At 41.4% G+C, this 20,582-nt stretch overlaps 1 protein-coding gene across 3 annotated transcripts in view; it reads right to left on the bottom strand.

Moving 5' to 3' along the window:
• The window catches only part of UHRF2 (ubiquitin like with PHD and ring finger domains 2), an 84,695-nt gene extending 64,656 nt beyond the window's left edge, over positions 1-20,039 (bottom strand). Inside the window, exons 1-2 of one of the 3 annotated variants that reach the window (XM_068667642.1) lie at positions 19,455-20,039; positions 4,809-5,051 (exon numbers count right to left, since the gene is read on the bottom strand). In XM_068667642.1, the coding sequence (XP_068523743.1) occupies positions 4,809-5,051; positions 19,455-19,607 (396 nt within the window). In that variant the 5' untranslated portion in view covers positions 19,608-20,039. The remainder of the gene's footprint in view (positions 1-4,808; positions 5,052-19,454) is intronic. The other 2 variants (XM_068667640.1, XM_068667641.1) reach the window with 2 other exon arrangements.
• Positions 20,040-20,582: the final 543 nt, after the last annotated feature.

Here is a 20,582-nt window from a genome sequence, read left to right as displayed (position 1 = left end):
AGTAAAAACCACCACACTCAGTAACATCCATTATTTAGAGTTAAGCATTCTCTAAGTATCTGAACATGCAATTCACAGCAGTTTAAGCTAACAAATTTAACCCAAGAAAGCAATGTATAAATAATGCTTCAAATGTTAATCTCCTCCTTTCATTCACTTTCTTAAAACAGTCTCCAAAATTCAATCCTCTCTTTTTTCTCCCACAAAATTCCAACGCTTTGTTTTTTATTCTTAAAAACTACAGTATCTGAAATACAGATTTTTACCAGGAGGAACACTTCAGTCGCCTAATAAATCAAAGAACAGCCTCATTTTAAATCTGTTTTAAATATAAGCAGTGGATTCCAACACTTATAAGAAACCCAGAAGTGTCCCTACACAACCTTAAGAGTTTGAATTAGCTGTAGCAAAAGGTTCTCTTTTTTTTTTTTTTTTGGTCTGAAGAGCAGACTTGAGAAACTTGGGAAAAGAGTCCTTCATCTGCTGCTACTACTTGAAAGAAGTTCAGAAAGTGCCTGAGAAGCCATGTTAGCCAAGCCGTCATCATTAGATTACAAAAATAAAATTCAGTGCAGTCTCCCGTTAATACCTTGCAAAAGCATCCTTCCATAATTTGATATCCACATTCACAAAACAGACTTTCCACCCTTGCAAAGTACAAAGGCAATAAATTACCATCAAAGACTACTGAGGAACATCAGACAACTATTTTACACAGTTCTGTTTCTGCAAAAAGATCCAGTCTGTGGCAGAGAATTCAAAGAAAAATGCAGTCAAGTCTGCTTTTATGCAAAACTGTTTTGATAGATTTATTTTCTGTTGATTTTAAGTTGGAATATGACTACTTGGAGCAGTTCTTGAGGAGTAGAAGATTGAAACCAAGTTGTATAAAAGAGTATTTCCCATGAAAAACAAAAGGTACATGGAGAAGGTAAGTAAAGATGCAAACAAAATCAGAGCTCTATGGTAAGGAAGAAGTCTAACATTGGTATAACAACCTAAAAGCCTTTTAGCGTTCTGACAAATGTGTTTAAATGCAATTACCTAGACTGATTTACCAACTAAAGACAACCATCAATCTAATTCATCTTTCATTTTAGTTTGTAGAACATCATCCAGTGATATAACTACAAATGTTAATACCAACAAAACAGCAACTGTTTCTTATTTAGAATTGCAAAATTAACAAACAGTCATAAACAGAACAGTTATGACTTATGATCACTAAAATGAGAATAATGGGGATAATACTAATTATCTATCTATTAACTATCTCTTAAAAAAAATCACCAGAAAAAGTTAAATAGGACAGATCAAGCCAGATCCTTTTTTTTCCGTAAGAATTACAACAGTAGGAATATGAACAGATCTCATCTTTGCCCTTCTTCCTGATTTGAAATATCATAACCTTGTTTACTGTTGTATTACTTCTTTTCTCTGAGAGAAAATAACCACTTCACAATTATCACCAGAATACAAAGATTGATAATGAAATAATTAACTGTCTAACTTACTTAACTTAATTAACTGTCTAACTTACTTAAACTGCAGCAGCATGCAATTCAGTAAGAGCAAATTTCCCTAGTACCTGTTCAATGGGATGTTTTATGGGGTGTTTTAAGTCCAGTCAAAACAATACTGCGAACTGATTCACAGGAATATAATGACAACGTTTGATGAACAAGCACACCTTTAATTACTAAAGAAAAATACTGCATGCAAGTAGGGACTGTACATATTCCGAAGCAAAACCACAGACTATTCTATTTTTCTGCAAAAAGAAATCTGCAAATTAAAATGCTCTGAAGGGCCAAAGAAAAGGCTGCAAATAGGTTTTGCTCTCACAGCTAAGATGAGAGGAGCTCTGCAACAGAGCAATTAAAGAAATACCAACCATCTTTAAAAGATAAGAGAACACTGGAGACTAAACCAGGCAGAAGCACCAGATGAAGTCATCGTTCTAAAGTAGATATAAGGAAATGCCATCCAATCTGTGGAAGGCCCAGTGATGAAAAGTTATGGTATAAGTCAGGGGGGAAAAAAAGTAGCATGATTTCCAATGAACATAAAATCACTGAGGTTAAAAGGTACTTCTGGAGATCTCCAGCCCAACCTTCTGCTTAAAGCAAGATATGAACTGAACTGAGTTCATGTCAATTTGTTCAGAATTTTATCAGGTTGTTATGTCGTGAAAAGTTCCAAGCATGGAAGTTTCTCACCCTCTCTAATTCAACCTGTTTCAACCCTTATCATCATAGTTTATTTCCTTACTACCCCTTTCTAATTCCCAAATACTATCTTTCATTCTCCTGTTCTGTACCTCAGTAGAAAGCTTTGTCTTTGAAGAACATTGGAAGGTCCTGTCTTCCACAGAGCCTTCTCTTTTCTAGGTTAAATAAGACCAGTGTCCTAAGGTCTCTCCAAGATAGCCAAACTGGACTTCTTGGTGTGAACTTGACCCACTGCACTTGCTAAATTTATCACCGCTTTCCTTGTGCTAACACCTGAACATGGATGCAGAAGGTGGAATATCAAATTACAAGTGAAGTTGAATAATCACTCATAATTGATAATGAAGTTCAATAATCAGCTCATCAACTGGCTGTGTTCTTGCTAATTCAGCCCAGCTCCTGTTGATGCATTCTTAGCATGCGGTACTGCTACACTGCAGTGATGACTTTCAGACAATCTTAAACAAGCTCCAGATGCCATTACAGCAGAGCAAATCCCCAGTGGGGCTGCCACGCTCCCAGTCTGCACCATGAGAGAACATTATTCATCTGAAGTGCAGGATTTGATTTTCTTGAGGTTCATGGCAGTCCATTATTTCAAGTCCACCTACATCCTTCTGAATGGCAGACCTGCCTTCACACCAGCTACACTACCCAGTGCTATGCTGGTGTTCAAAGACTTGGAGAACATGCATTTCCTCCTTCTCTCCAGGCCATTGGTGAAAACACTGAGCAGGACAGGTCCAAGGATAGTCACCAGACTGAGTAAGAAACTACTAATAATAATCCATTTTTTAAACCAGATGCATTAACTATTTTCAGTCTTAACGATAATGAACAGGAGTTGAATATTGTTACACCCACTACTAATCTTTCTAAATTCTGATTTACATAATCAACAGAATTCCTCTGTATAGTCACCATAAGTCACTATTATAACCATCTAACAATAATCATCACCTTTTTTTTTTTCATCTTCACCTCTACCTTTTGTTTTCTCTTTTTATGAGATGTTCCATACTGGCTACACCTTTCCTTTTGGTAGCTGAAACCAGAAAGAAGTGCGCAAAGACTATTCAGAACATGGAGTTAACAGGTCTCTTGAGTCTAGCTCTGTAACCAGATCCAGTGAAGCACAGGACTTTGCTCAGCTATTAAAAAAAAATTAAGAAAATGATTAAAGATTATTCCTTCCTGTAACTAGACAATTCCTTATTGTTTGGTAAACAATAATTAAACACATCCAAGTGTTTAGCCATCTAACATGCCTTAGTTTATGGTCTTTTTCATTAACTTATTTATTAAAAGTTTTTCACATTTGAATTACATTACTGGCTAGAATTTCTTTAAGTTCCCTGATTCTGTAAGCAGAAAACCACTAAGTGTTCCTTCTGTCGTCTGCAAAACAGCTAAGAACGATGACTGTAGCCATACACAAACTACTTTTTCTCTCTCCACGTATTAAAAATATAAAGCTGGCTTGAAAAAAATAAAAATTGTTACATGATGTTTCAGGTTTTAAGTGAAACCAAGATATAGCTTTTCATCTGGGTGAAGGTTCTAAATAAGACCATTCCTCTACCTGAAAGTTGTAGAGGTATGGCAGTGCAATCTTTTTTTCTCTGTGTAATCTTGGACTTTTTCAAAGGAATTACTGCTATTGATACTATTCATCAAAAAGCACCTCCAGACCAGGAGGAAAAATGTTACCATACCCTCATATACACATCTTGCTAAATATCCAGCTACCTAGCAATCTGCAGATTGCTTGTTTTCTATTTTAACTTAAATTCTAGTACACTGGTACAATCCTAGATGACAACATGGAAAAATTCAGAAGGTTACTAAAAACTAACAAGGGAAGTGATACATGTGATTCCTAAACAAACTATAATAAAATCACAGTGTATTATATTAAGTTCATCAGTCCTCTATCAGAACAAGATAAGCATTAGTATTAAAACTCATATTTGGCAAGCTAGAAAAAAATAGGGGAAAAGGCCACACTTTTCCACCTATCTTTTCTGTGGATTTTTTTCTCTTTTTACAGAAAGTACTGCTATTTCACAAGCACTCTTAACTTATGGGAGGCCACAATCCACTTACTAAAAAAAACTTTTGGAGAACACAATGTGTCAAAGTTTATGAATACTCCTGAAACCTGTAACACTAATGAACCTGGTACAGCAACACACACTAAGTTACTTTAAACTAAACCACACTAAAATCTTTAATATAATACTCTTCCCCAAACAGCTCCATCAAAACTCAGATTCAATCCAGATGACTGAAGTTTGAACACACCTAAAATATCCGTAATTTTTAAGTAATTTCTTTAACTCAATTTAACATCTTATCTCTAATAAAAAGAATGCAACTGTCAGTGAAGCTTCAACAACTTGCAGAGATATCTACTTAAATGCAGTTTATAGTTTCCCTCACTGGGAAATTAGGTTTAATGATGAAAAAAAACAGTTAGTACACAGACATTTACACCAAAAAGCAAAAAACCTTTTAAGAGTAAAACTGAACCTGCAAGTGTAAGGCAAGCTTCCAGCTTTCAAAGCTTGTACATACCTTGTACAATCCAATGCCAGGATCAATGAGAAATGAGCGAGATGATGTAGATGGCTGACTGGGAGACCCACTACTTGTTTTTTTGACTTTGTTCTTGCAGTTGGAAACAGCACAGGGATTGACTTCTCCATCCTCATCTGTCATAGAAACCGTTGTAGGAGCTTCAGATTCAGAACGTATCAAAAGCTGAACTATGTCATTGAGTCCAACATTGTAGTCAAATAAAGTGTGTCCATCTTCTAGCTGTCCAAAAAAAAAAAAGTATAGTTGTAAAATTCTATCTTAAATATCTTAAATTAAGAAGTTTCCAAATCTTCCTTTTAAAGGCAGTATCCACACAGACCATAACTCTGTGTCAAAGTTATTTAAGAGACAACCCATCCACTTCAGATAAACAAAAACCTGTGTCTCAAGTAAATGTAACAAACTCTCATCAAGTTACCTGTGGCCACAATTTCACTAATGAAAAAAAAAAAAAAAACACTTCGGAGCTTAAATTAGAAACATACACCTTTACAGGCTTTGGATCTTTTAATTACGCTGTGATCTTCAAGATAAACAAGTGATTTTTCTCATTAAAACATGCATAGGTCTTATGCAATAACTAAATGAAGGTGGCAACGTGTCATAGAAGTGAGAATTTTTATGTTGTCATAGTATTTTATACATTACAGCTACATAATTTCACTCTTCTCCCATCTCTTCCTGAAAGCAAGGCAGTACTGATACCTTCCCACTGTTTTGGGAACTCTCTCTTACATCAAAAATCTAGATATAAAAAGCCTCATACACATACAACTCTATTTACTTTTCAAAATGATAAGACCTGGAAGTATTGCACAAGAAGAACTATAAGGAGAAGCAACACTAAAAATATGCACTGGACCTTTAGTTCTTAATTAAGTTATAAAATGAACTCTCCTAAATTGAGAGCACTCAAAAGCACAATGTTATTCCAGATTTAGCCACCCCACAAAGAAGGACCCAAACAAGCTTTATTCACTGAAGACATTACTGTTACCTATCAGTCACACAGTTATAATATTGAGGAAGAGAGCGTGATGCAGCATTCTCTCAATAACTTTAAATATCTAGGCAGAGTTATATTCCAGATTCATTTTGATTCTGCACAACACCAGAATATAAGTAGACATCTTAATCGTAGTCATTTTAATCATACATAGTCATAGCACATAGTTACTAAGCATTACTTTAGGTTCTACCTAACAGGTATCTTAAAGCTGTGCTATCTTATTTTGATCTCATAATATCACCTACCAACAATTAAGCTAAGAAACATACATCAAGAACTGACAAGTTGTATGCTGGGAGAGCACATAACAGCAAGGAGTAGTGACCGTAACTGCTTTGTTCTGTTAAATACCCTCATTTACTCACAGCATCTTCGAAGTAGAGAAGACAAAGTTTGCCCAAAAACGTAATGCATTGCTTTGGGACACCAGAATTTGAATTTGAGTAGTTATATTTTACTTCACACTGCAAAGGCAGAAAAAAAGTGTATGATCAGAAAGCCTCCCACCGGCTTCCAAACTGCTTCTGCAATGAAAAGCTAGCTTTTTTTTCCCTCCTCCTAAGAGGAGGGACAGAATTTCTAACAGCACTGTTTTGGGAATCTTCTCAAATAGACCTGTTTTCAAGAAGTTATAAGCAATAACAATATATCAAACAAATGCAGAGAAGACAGAAGCATCAGAAACAAATAAGAAGAAATTCCCCAGCTTCCCGCTAATCTAGTTTTTCATTACATTCAAATGATCTCAGGACTGCAAGTTGGGATGAAAAAAAAAAACCTATACAGAAGGGCAGAGGTCAGTTATGGACACGATCTGCCAATCAGAGTATCAGTTTTCCTTCCAAAAGGCCAAAACCCATGCTAAAGATTACTCCCCTTAGTCCTGATAAGGACCACACCCACAGTTAAAATTTACATCAACCTACATTTGATTAAGTATGCATTCCCCAAAAGCAGAGTGCACTGATGTCACAAATGAGACTCCAAACATTAGTTTCATTGCTTGGTTAAGCAATAGCCAAAAGCTAGCAAAACTAAATATAGAAAGGCTACTGAAAGGCTACTCTGCAGTGCTGCAACGGAAGAACAGCTCAAAGTTCGGCCAACAACAATGGGAATAACCATTATGCAGCTGGAAGTTTTCAAACCTGTTCAACACGTATCAGACACACCATAAAAATCTTCAGTACAATCAGTTTTAACTATCAAGCATGCAAAGGTCTTAAAATGGAAATCTCAAGCTGTGGTATTCTAGTGGTATTCTACAGGCAACTGCCAACACTGCCTCATATACCTGGAAGCCTAAGGTAGGGTTAACAATCTACTTAAGCGATTTCACATAACTATCCCCCTCCCATCATGTTGTATATCCCCTCTACACTTGTGACGACTCTTTAAGAGAAGGAACACAAGTGTTCTTCCAACCTTATTACAATCCAGATTTGCAGGCTTTTCACAACACCAGAACTTTGTGGTTAAAAAAACAACTCTTGAATTCAAAGTACACAGAAACCCAAAACAAAGACAAGTAACCTCCTTGCATTAATATATCTGAGGTGAAAATACACATTTCAGTGCATTGCTGGAGCTGCTACTGCTTCTGAACACTAACTCTAGGCCCACTCTGAAGACTTAATCTCCCTGCAGATGACTTTTTATTGTTGTTTTAAAATGCCTTACTTTAAATTGTAGTGCAAAATTGTGTAATTAAAACACTAGTACTTCTGCAAACTACACTGCTTCAGAAATAATAAATAACACTGTCTTTGCTGCCTTTCTCTCAGGACATGCCATGTGTAGGCTGAGAGAAAATAAGCATTTTGGGGTGCTGCAGTTTAAAGCCAAGTCAGTGAAGATCTAATCTGAACAGCCTGGATATTCTGCCATTCTGAACACTGCATATTCTGAGTGTTAACACTCAGGTTAAAAATGGCATGTTTAGTGTCTTATCTACTTATTAGTTACGACTCAGATTAATTGGTATCTTTGGTCCACAATCAAATCTTCCCTATTAGCCTAAGAAAGAGGCAATGAAAGGTGAAGACTTGACTAAATAAGTCTGTCCAGGTATAGTTATATTTAATGTGTTCAGAAACCTACACATCACCAGGTCTTGAACAATAAACAGCCTTCTCTAGTGATCCACACACTAACCACAATGCACAGGCAATCCATTCCTTCATGGCGATAAAAGAAGTCAGCTGTGATTAACATGAGCTAAACAGACTAAACTAATGACTGCAGTGAATTAGCATTCTATTCTCTGCCCAGGCAGTTGATTTGTGTGTGTTTGTTTTCTTGTTATCAGTCTTTTCAGGAATACTTTATGGCTACAGATTATTAGACATAACTAGTGATGTTATGTTTGTCTGAAAGCAAAGTAACAAGAGATAAGATTACTATAAGCAGACTTGTAATGAGGCAGGATGTGGTGTTTGGCAAAGTGATAGTCAGGAAAGAGCATCTGTTTACACTATGAATGAAAACATGTTCCTAGAATATCAGCAAAGGTATAAATTTAGACCGAGTCAAAGACTGCATCATTGCCTTCTTCTGGTGACAGAGTGGAGAAAAAAAAAACCTAATCAGTAAAGTCAAGTTTGCATGCAATTTGACTAACAATAATAAAACGAATGTGTGTATCTACAAGTATACCTATACCTAGCATTACTGCATCATTGACCACTGAAAGCTTGAGTAACAATGCTGAAAAACAACCAGTGTTTAAAGAACTCCATGCCACAACTAAAGGAAAGAATAAGGTACTGATTCTTGAATTGCTGATACTATACAGATTTTCATGTAACAATGGGATCTTCTCTAGTAAGGTTCTATCCTCGGACTACTACAGCAAGGAATCAGGAATGCAACACATCACTCTCCAGCACACCTGACCCTCCAGACACAATTATTTCTTATTGGCCATGCGACAACTTTTCAGATTATATTAAAGCACTATCAGATGTAGAAAATGCAGGACTTAGCACCATTAGCACATCTGCAGTATATTGACAAGTAGGAGGACGAAGGAACGAAGATACAAAAAGTAGAACAAATACATATTTTTTCTATACACAACTAACATTTTAAATCCATCTTGGAATACAGTATTTCTTAATGAAACACCACTAACAGAAAAGGAACAGAAACCACACACAACTACAGAACACACACACACCTAACTCCCAGAAAGCCTTTTCTCACTATTATCAAAACACATTAATGCATTACTGAATTGAGACGCAGGCTACCTCATAGACAGGTTACATATTCAATGCAGGAAGGCAAAAAAATACATTCAAAAATATTACAGCAATTTGTGGAAATAGGTGCCAAACAACCACTCCCCCCAGTCAGCTTTATAGTATACTCACTTTTAACAATACTTATTTATACAAATATACAGAAAAAGTTCATACCATCCCACTGCATAAAGATACTAACAGGAAGAATACATTTGACTCTATCGTATTTGCCTGTATATTTTAAATGAAAACATTACACATTTTTATATTATCATTGACTAAGCATTTATGGACGCTTGCTTTTCTCAAGCTCCTAAGTACAAGTGACAAGCAAAAGAAATGCAGCAAATACCAAATAGTCACACTCTATCTCAGTTGCAGTATCTTAATAGGTCATTAGAACGTGTAAAAAAGGAAAAAAAATAGACAACTTTATGAAGATTTTAATTATTTTTCCAGCTCTTCTGACACTACAGCCATCAAGAAGTATTTGTTTCCTTACAAGTAAACATCACCACTTCCAGTTTTTCTTCCTCTTAATGACTAGCTCTTTCAAAATCCTGTAAGGCCTGATTAACATGTTTTGAATGAAGTGTCACTAAGTAGCAGTTAGATTTACTGTATCTGCTAACATTCGTTCTATATAATAAATATCCCTAAGTACTGAAACAGATTACATCCTTCAAACCTAGTTTAAGTGCTATAGAGACTACCAGTTTCAAAATACTTCTTCAGAGGGTTGTTATAAATACTTAAAAGTAAGACAAGACTGTGCTTATGCTAATATACAAGTAGCTGTAGCAAGACAATACTGGAACTGATACTTACCCACTATCACTGTTAGAACTATGCCTTGTAACATCAGGCCATAAATTAAAGGCTTGTAGAAATTGCACTTACTAACACAAATGATCATACACAGTATACTATACTACATTACTTGGAAAAATCACCCCACAAGTCATTCAACAATTAATACATTAATTTGTCTACCAGTCCCTGCAGAATCACAGCTCATTTGGGGTTACGCAGCATGCATGGAGAACTCTCAAGAAAGCATGTCATCATTCCTGTTAGAACATATTACCTACTGTTTTTATCCTATAGCATGATCAAAGAGTGTAGGGTAGGTTCCTAGGTCACCTTAATTCAGTCACTCCATTTGCAAATCAGGATCTTTAGTCATTTATGGAAGTGTGTTTCTGAGCATCTTCTGACGCTTCTGATATTTTCCAAGAACTAGAACAGTGCCAAGATCTAGCAATAAAGATGAAAGAAACCATGGAATGCAGCAGATCTCTTCAACTGAAGTAGAAAGTTGAAAAGTGACATCAGTCTTTTGTTCTGCATTGGTGTTACATGCACCCTGCAGATTTCTTTAATAGGAAATGCATAAGAGTAAATCATTTCCAGATAAAGTTCAGCAGAAAAGCTTTCTGCTGGTTCTTTTTTTTTCCCCCCCAGAAGAAAACAGAAGGTTGTATAAAAGGAGTTACCCAGAGGCTAAGTTAGTCTGAATAAGTAAAAGAACCTAGAACTTTCAGAAAACCACTGAAAGCAAATAAAGAAGAAATCTAGAATTTCCGTTATTTTAAGTCTGTAAATCTTTTGAGACTTTTCTGTTCCTGCATGGAAGAAGTCTGCTGGAACTCTGAATTCTACTTAGTGTTTTTACAGACTGATTTAAACATATCTCGAACCCATTTCTGATAATGAAAAGCCAAACTGAGTTTTGGACCAATGGTACCAACCCACGTCAAGAAAATTACCATGCCTGACACTTAATTCATGGACTTCTAATATTTGTGAAGTGTGCTTAGATTTTCAGCTTTGAAAGCATAAGCAAAATAACCTGAACAGTATTTTTATTCCAGATAATAGTCTAGGTGTAAACTACAGTTTATCTCATATGTGAAGAAAATGATGGAATTTTACAGGATTTTTAAGTTCACATATTAACAACATTCAGTACTAAGGCCCAATGGGAGGTTTTTAAAACATCTGTATGCTTGCACTGTTTCCCAAGGAAGTACAGCTGTCCTAACTGCAAGATGGAAAAAAAGCTAAATAAAAATGAATTTAGCCAACCACAAAGAAGTTGCTATCTTTATATGAATTAGAAAGTTTAATACACAATATTTTAAGGGTTTGGCAACTCCAGGAGATCCACTTTTTCAAGTAACTCTAGTTTCAATAGTAGATGTTCCATACAGGCTGCTCTGTCTGTTACTCTTGTACATGGGACAGTTCTGCTGCTATGTGACATTTAAGTGATCAGTAATTTTTGAGTTCAGGAAGGAAATTCCTCAGACAACCCATGATAGTAAGAGAATAAAAAGAAAAATAATGACAAGCAAATATCTTTAAGCAAAGACTGTAAGCCAAGACTGTACATGATTCCTTGTCACATGCCACCAGAAGAAACTTTTTGAAGTGTCGGTTTGATTTCAGTAGCCCCACATTTTAAACAAAATTTTGGCATAAATGCTTTGCAGACACAAGAAGATCCTGTTCCTACTGTTTTCTCCTTGGCATTCCTGAATGACTTCCTCTCTCCCCCATTCTCATTGCTGTCCAGATCCTTAGCAAAGATCCTAACAGGAGGCAAACAGCAACACCTATCAGTCTCATACGAAAATTAACTGTAACTGTAAAAAGTAATTTTTACTTTCCTAAAAATGAAGTAACCTTAACCTTGCTGTAGAAGAAATGCCAGTCAAACTCTAGGAAATCCCTATCAGTGCATTACGTCCTTCACTCTCTCTGACAAGCTCCTGAACAAAAGCAGAGACCAAGCAGAAATGTATTTGAGACTCTACAATTCTTTCACTCATCATTAGAAAGACTTTAATTTACAGTTTCATTACAAGTACTGGTCTTGACTATGCTCTAAAATATTCGTGATAACTTTTTATTTAATAGTTTGGACTTAGTAACTTGCTATTAAAAATAAACAAATGCAGATGGCTGATCACTCCCTCATTTCAAGAAGGAGAATTTACTAGTCAATAAAAAAAGATAAAAATCATTCTCTGTCCTGTTTGCTTTCTCTTAACACTCTTTAGAGTAATGAAATCACAATAGAATAAGTAGGTGAAATATCTGGACAAGGAATTTCTGACAGACTCTAGATCCATCTCTCCAGAACAGAAGACAGGCAGATCATAACATTTTTAAAAACAATAGCCAAACAAAATATTATTGTTTTAAGATGTCACAAATCAGACTCAGTTTGTCACTCTTTCTGCCAAGAGAATGACTTTTCAAAGTAACCTATAGGAATGTTTGAAAACAAGACCACTACACCAAAAATAAACAAAATCACACCAGCAAGCCCACATGAATTAGTTTCTAAATTAGAGCACACTTAATTTGACTGCTTAATTGTTTTAATGAAACAGCTAATGATCTGCCCTTGACTCAAGGAAAAGTGGTCATAATACTCGATATCAAATGCCTCACTCAACAAATCAATCTCGATAGGTACCACAGTCTTAGACTCCTACAATACTCAGAAAGCACACAGCAAGAGGAAGTCCTACTGAGGCAGACTGTGGAAACTTCAAATACTTAAGGCTTTTTTTTTTTTTTTTTAGAAGTAGTGTCAACCAGCTAGTTTAATCACAGCACAAAGTGTAAATACACTGTTTGCTCAACTCCATACACAAGAGGAAGTCTGATATGCTACACAAAGCCACACGATCTAGGAAAAAAATCAGATTCCTGTTGCTGACATTGTTTGTAACTACACATCAACCTCGGCAGATACACCGCAAATGAAGTGTGCATTACTACTCTTGGTACTCAAGCAACACAACTAACTTTTAAGAAGCATGTTACTCTTTTCCTTAAGTACTGTAACTAAAAATAAGTATGGAAGCCTACAGTTTAAGGCCAGTCTCCAACTACAGGGTTTCTTAATACCATATTACAAAATGATATGCAGAGTGTACAGGTGGTACCAATGCATTTTACCTTTTGATTTGGACTAACTATAATCCAAAAGAGATTCCATTGTAAAGATTATTGTGAACATGAAAATAGCTGAAAGTTGTCTGAAAAGACTTTTTGACTTAATCAGAAGATCAAGGTGAAGGCAGCCATTACAGCTTCATCTCTGCAATTCTTCCAAATTAAATTTTTAAATAAGAACTTCAGATTTTGAAGATTATTTCTTTCTTTATCACTGGGTGAGATACAAAAAAAAAATTATTAATTTAGACTGGATGTTTTCTTCTCAGAAGCAACTCTCAATCCCATTAAAGGAACATTTGCTCATTAATTTCTAGCTGGAAGATGAAGTTATAGTAGCAGGTTTTCTTCCACAGTCCTCAGGAGTCTTCTAATTAGGAAAATAAAAGTTCATGGTGTCTTCTGTCTGACACTGAGGATTACCTGACACTTGTAATAAACATGTATGCCAAAAATATAAAGCTGTATTGAAATCCTTAGAAGCATGGAAAGACTCATTCGTCTCTGTGCTGATTAGATTAGGGTTGTCAAGTACCTCCTGTATGATGTATGGACTTCTATAGCACAGGCAACTGAAGTTCAGCAACAGTGGTGCCAGGGTGAGCAAATGACTATTTGCAGCTTGTAAGGATACCTGTAATGAAGAACTGGTTATTATCTGAACCTTCTGTAATCAACAGAAATCTAAAAATAATAATGGTAATAATAATATAAGACCCAAGTTTATCAGGGCAGTTATTCAAACATAACAACTAAATGATTAGGCATGTACATCCACTTTTGAGCTTTTAAAGTGAGTTCTCTTAGAAGTGGTATCAACTTTTGATTGCGTGCCAGTGGTGAAATGGCAGGAAATCCTCACCATCCAGTTGTCAGTCTTGCCATATAAAAAATAAACAGTTTGCACGAGTACCCACATTAAGTTAAGAAAAGCACTAGTGCTCAACTACCATAATTCGGTTACATGAATATACAAGCCACAAAGCACAGCCTTCAAGCTAGTTGCCTTTTCGTCCAGGAAATACAATTTTTTTTCTAGTTTCCTAATACTGAAGTCACACATATAAGCTAGTATAAAGTACTGCTTCTACATATACTTCAGCATTGCCTTCAGCTTGTTTTAGTGCTTTGAATGAAGTTAATGATACTAAGGACTGGTAAGTTGCATTAGTAACTTCAACAATATAACAAGAAGCCAGTTTCAGTAAACTATTTCTGCAACCAAAAAAAATATTAATAGGGCAACCAAACTGACTGCCAAGTAAGCTTGAAATACACTGCATGAATGTTTCAGGAATTTTTGAATGCAGCCTGACCGTGTGTGTCTCACAGAGCCCAGAATGCAGTCCTTTATCAAGCTACAGAGCTACTTACTACCAGCTTCAAAGAATGGCAATCACTCCCTTTCTAAGGCTTCAAATTATTCCTTCAAGATATACAGCTAACTTCTCAAATTGAAGATTTCTCACACCCAAATTCTGCCTCAGGCAGATGGGTTTTAGACAGCTTCAGCTGAAAGTGTTTACAATTTTCCAAACAAAATAAAGCTGGGAAGAAATTGCATTAAGAAACTCGATTGTTTTATGAATAGGTTTGGCACTCCCATTCTTTGGGGCAAAACTCAACAAATAATGCTTTTCTTTCCTTCTGGAAATCTACCCAAGCTGTTAGCATTTAAGAAGCCCTTAGACACACAGTTCACAAGGCTGAAGCTTAAACTCTCATGAGATTCTATCCACTGCTCACTTGTCCGTCCAGGTCAGCAGAAGTTAAAGATGTCTTATATAGGAAAGGCTGTAGGTAAACCAAGACATGACCTATTGCCAGATTTTAACTGCATGTTTCACTGAGGCTGTTTTATCACAAGCAGGCTCACATGCAAGACTAAAGCTCCTCCACTCCTACTATCCCTCAATCTTTTAAGTTTAGAGAAACAAAAAATTAAGCACTTTGGTATCTCAGCAATGACTTGAAAAAACATACTTAATAGTGTACAGGTAGGGAGCAAGATGTGTGCTACCACGCTTTTCTGTGCAGAAGACCAGAGTTGAATTTCTTCTAATGAAGTAAACCTGATTTTATCTTACTTCAATTTCAGTCTGACATCAAGACATTGAATAGCTTCAATACTCCCACCAGCTCCTTTCAGTCTTCCATGAAACAGACCTGAAGCACCTTCCTCACCAACAAGATCATCAACCTAAGAAGCAACTTCTACCACTGCTTGTACCAGGCTTGTGCCAAGGTTTTGGCAGCAGGGGGACTGCAGGGGTAGCCTCTGTGAAAATGGACCAGGAATTGCTCCCACGTTGGATACAGACAATTCCAGATGGCTCCGAAAGGGAGCTGCCACTAGCCAAAGCTGATTCAGTGAGCTACACCAGTTGTGCCTCAAGGATAACATGTTTAAGAAATATTTTAGAAATGCTACACAGCAGTTGCAAGAGGAGTGAGAAAATGTAAGAGAAAGAGCCCTACAGACACCAAGGTCAGAGAAGAAGGAAGGGGACTGTGAAGAGGACCATGATACAGAGGTTGACTTCCCCCTCACCTCCTAACCCATAACCCACAGAGGGCTGTGTTGGAGTAGATCTCCACTCTGCAGCCCCTGGAAAACCTCACATCACAGCAGCGGACGTAGCCTGAAGGATGTTGCAGCCTGTGGAGAGCCTATGCAGGGAACAGGCTCCTGGCAGAAGCTGCAACATGTGGAAGAGAGCCCACGGTGGAGCAGGAGGCCTAGCAGGATCTGCAGCCCATGGCAGGGGGGAAACACACTGGGGTAGTCTGTTCCTGAAGGACTGCACCACATGGGAAGAACCCATGCTGGAACAGTTCTGGCAGATCTGCAGCCTGTGGGAAGGACCCTAACTGTAGCAGTTGTGCAGGACTGTATCCCATGGGATGGGCCCCACATTGGAGGTGGGGAAGCGTAGCAGAGACTAAGCATTATGGACTGACCACAGCCCACCTCATTTCACTGGTGGGCTGTACTGGCCTATGTAGAGGTAGGAAGCAGAAGAAACAAGACTGAAGCTGACCCTGGAAAGAAAGGGGGAAGGTGCTAATTGCCCCCCCTCCTCCCTCCAGTGCTCCCTGCACTACTTCATTATCAACTGGCAATAAATTTATCTTCCACAAGCCAAGTCTGTTTTGCCTGTGATGTTAATTCATGAACAATCTCCCTCTCCTTACTTATCTCAACCCACACGTGTTTGTTCATTACATTTTCTTCCTCTCCACCTTGCTGAGGAGGGGCAGTGGGAGAGCAGCTTGGTTTGCACCCAGCAACCAGCTGAAGTTAACCCACCACACTGCCTCATTACCTTTACTCTGGTAAACACCACGGCAGAGCCACCTGAGGCGATGGTTTCTGTAACAACAATAGCCACTTTTAAGTTTTCACCAAATCTAAAGCCCAACAGGGTGAGAGAGGATAATGAAAAGGCAAAGTTATTTTTTATATCCCAAAAAGAATACATATTGCTAAAACACAGCAGTGTTGTTCGTGCTCAGTTATAGACAAAACCTGAGTTTGTAGTTGTACTCTTGCGGTCCTCTGCATAACCTTAAATTTTCTGGCAAGTTTCCAAACTTAAACCTCAAAATATTTTTACCACTCAATTTTTCCAGCATTATTACTGAAGTCTAGGAATCCTACTAATGATTATTACTTGGTCCTGTTGAAAGTCTGCCCTGTTAGGTCAAGATGCCAAGAATTCATCTACTCTGATATCTCTTTCGCTTTTCTTAATGAACACTGCAAACTTACTATCCTCATTAAAAGTGCTACATAGGCTTTCTAATTAGGACAGACAGACATCATGCTGCCAATTGTCAAACTGCCTTGTCTTTGTGTTCTGACAGAGAGGCTCCACACAACCCATTGTAACTTGTGAGTTTATTAGGTTATTGCACCACAGCAAAGAATTATGCATACACTACTGTCCCCTTTACTAAGGAAATTCTACCTTAAGTTACAGAATGACTTTTCTGGCTGACAGCTAGTTAGCTCTGTGGAAAATGAATCCTCAGAGTGCAGGATGCCCCCAAAAGACCAAGCAAACAACACTACAGAATAACACTACTCTGGTTCACTCTTTGATGCCACATGTGCATCGTAGGTCCTCCTGACAGGAAGAGTTAAAAATTGAAAACAATCTGTTAAACTACATATTGCTTTTCCTAGTCATGCAAGGGAAAAAGCGTAATACTAAATATCACATTAATCACAACACTGGGTTTTCACCAGCAGTCCTAGGGCATTCTAACCCTCGAAAGCAGGAGATTAAGAACTACCCACTTACATCCCTGCATTTGCACTTGAAGATCAAACCCAACAAGTTCCAGCACACAAGGTAAACTGCATTAACTGGACATGGACGCTCATAGTCCATAAGATGCAAAAGAGCAGCTCTAGCTTAAAATGTTAGTTGAGGCTGATTTCGTAACTGCTGCAAGCTAAGGCCATGGAGTTGTAGATATTCAGCCCATAAACTGTGACTTATTTAGGTTTCTATATCCCTATTACCTCATATACCTCCCATTTTTAGAAGAACACAGTTATTTAGCCAGTCTGCCTGCACCCAGCACTTGAAAGATCAAAGTATCTGCAAGTCACAGAGAGACTAGAGTAAGCACTACTCAGTAGCAGGATCACAGCTCTACTAGCAGACTGCATAGATTTAACCACACTGAGTGCTAAACAGATAAGAAAGTGTGGACTGGATGATGTTTAATTTTTTTTTCCCCCAAGAGATGAAGGAATTTTCCTAGTTTTTTCATGTTCTTTATACCAATTTACTGCTTTCTGTTCACCTTACATTTAATTGAAATACCCCCTTGTTTCCTGATTTTATCATATCCTGAAAGAGTTGCAATTTTTTACATTTTCCTCTCCTCGTGTCTCTCTCTACGTTCAATGTTGCTTCTTAGAAAACCATTCTTCTGACCTTTTTTCTACTTACTAGCACCACAGGATCAGAAAAAGCAATCCATAACCACCAAGGAAACTTCAGAATTAATTATGGTAACTGCAAGAAAATGGACATAAATGGTTGCGGAATTAGTGAAACTATTGAAGAAAGCCCTCACTCTTTAGCAAATACCACCCCAACTGCATCCCAGCCTCGATAAACTAAGCACTAAACTGAAAAATGCTGCTTAGGTGGGTAAGTGCAGCCATACTTCACTATTCTCCCTTTTAAGAAAGGCATTTGTCGATGATAAGTGTTCAAGCTGGTTAGCCTGACCACTCATGGACTACACAGAGAAGCACAATTCGTTAGAGCTCATCTTCCCCTCTCCTCAGGTAAGCTTTTTCAGTGCAGGGCCTGGTGCGGAAGGCAGAGATACACTGGTGCAGCACAAACGTAAGCGAGTTACACAACTTCAAGACAGATGTGCCTCGGCTCGGCCCCTCCGGCGGGGCGGGGGGGTGCTGCCTGTAGCGGTTTGGGGCCGTTACAGGTCCCCACACACACGCTCGCTCCGTTAGACAAAGTACCGGCTCCTCACGGGGCGCGCTCCAGAAGGCAGGCTCCGCACCTTCACGGCGAAGGGAGATTGTCAGCCACTCGTTACTTTTTGTTCCTACAGCCACACACCGGCCGCAGGGCACCGACCCCAGGGCCAGGAGCCGCTCCGGGCAGCCCTCCCTTAACCACCCGCCCCCCTCCTTCCCCTCCCCTCCCCTCCCCTCAGCGGGGGCCGCGCCGGCTCCGGCCCGCGCAAAGTAACGGCCGCCGGGCACCCCCCGTCACGGCCGCGCGGCCACGTGACGCGCCCCGCGGGGAGGGGCGCGCAACGGCCGGGCACCGAGAACCGTTAATCCGCCGCGGGGAGGGGCCGGCCGGGCGCTGACGGGACGGCAGCGGTGGGGGCGGCAGGCGGGGAGGGGGGGGGTTAAAGGAGGGGGGGTGGGGGGGCCGCCCACCGCGGGGCCGTGCCCGCGTCCTCCCCGCTCCGTCCCCGTCGCCGCCTGCCCGGCGCTGGGGCCGGCCGCTGGCCCTGCGAGCCCCGCGGTGGCGGCCCGGCCCTGTCAGCGAGGTGCGGCGGGGACGGCGGGCGGGGGAGGAGCCTCCCGCGGCTCAGGTGGGAAAACAAACACACAAAGGGGGGCTCGCCGGCACCCGCCCGGCCTTGGGGGGGGTGGAACAGCACCAAAAATAAATTTAAAAAAAATAAAATAAATAAATAAAGCGTTAAAAAATAAAAATAACGGGAGCCACACCAACGCGCCGCGCGCCTCGGGGCGTCCTGTCAGGCCGGGCTCCCGCCCGCAGGCCCGGCGGGACGGGGGGCGAACAAAAGCCGGGGGAGGGCGCGGGGTCCCGGCCCCCGGCCGCACAAAGAGCCCCCGGCCGGCGGGGGGGGTGGGGGGCGGCTGCGCCTCACCTGCTTGCCCCGGTAGAAGAGGCGCTGCCGGTCGGGGCTGACGCGGAAGGTCTCCTGGATCTTCTCCCGCAGGCACTCGATCTTGGTCAGGCGGCTCAGGTCGTCGATGGTCTGCGTCTCGGTGCCGTCGATGGTGCGCACCTGGATCCACATGGTGCGCTGCGCGCCGGGCGGCGCCGGGGGCTCGCTCGCTCTCTCCCGCGCTCGGCGGCGGAGGCTGAGGAGGCAGCGGCGGCGGGGGCCGGGCGCTCCCCCCGCCCTTTGTTCGGGGCGGCGGGGCTGAGTCCCGCCGGGCTCCCCGCGAGGCTCCCCGCCCGCCGGGCCGCCGCTCGGAGGGGCTCGGAGGGGCGCGGCGAGGCGAGGCGCGGCGACCCCCTCCGCCCCCCGCTGGGCCGCGCCGCGGGGCCCCGGAGGCGAGGCGAGGCGGGGCGGGGCGGGGCGCGGCGGGGCGGGGCGGGGGCAGGCGGGAAGGGGCCGCGGCCCTGCGGCTCTAACGGGCGCCGGCGGGAGCCATCCCGCAGCCCGGGCAGTGTTTACCAGGCGCCGCCGCTCTCACATGGAGGTCACGGCGCCAACGCCGATCTCGCGAGAGCCGCCGGCCGCGGCCGCACGGAGACAACAGCACCGGGGCGGGGGCGGGGGCGGGGGCGGGTGGAGGGGGGGGCGTGGCGCCGCGCGCTCCCCTCGCCCCCCCCCCCTCACCCCTCCCCTCCCCGCGCGCCCCGCCCCCTGCCTGCGTTGTTGGGGGGGGGGGGCCGGGTTGGCGCGCGCCGGGGAAGCGACCGTTAGCGTCGCCATGGCGGCGGGCCCGCCCCTGCCCGCGGGCGGCGTGAGGCGGCTGCGAGCCCGAGCCCGAGCCCGAGCCCGATCCCGGCGTGTGGCTGAGCCCGCAGCGCAGGGCGAGCCCCCGGGGGTGCCGCGGGGTTAGAGGGGGGGGCGTGCGGCCGGGGCCAGAAGCAGCGAATCGCGGTTTTTTGCCCCAGGGCAGATGTGGGGCGGGCTGGGTGCGCGCTCCGCAGCTGTGCGATCCCACAGCCCGGCGTGAGGGGAGCCCGGATTTGCCACGCTGCTGTGGGTGAGCCCTGGCAGGCAGCGGCACCCCGCAGAGCCGCTCGCTCGCTGCCTGCC

Source organism: Anas acuta, chromosome Z (genome assembly GCF_963932015.1).
Source record: "Anas acuta chromosome Z, bAnaAcu1.1, whole genome shotgun sequence".
Lineage (NCBI taxonomy): Eukaryota > Metazoa > Chordata > Aves > Anseriformes > Anatidae > Anas > Anas acuta.
Note: the sequence above shows the minus strand (reverse complement) of the source record. Positions and strands in the feature narration are given on the sequence as shown.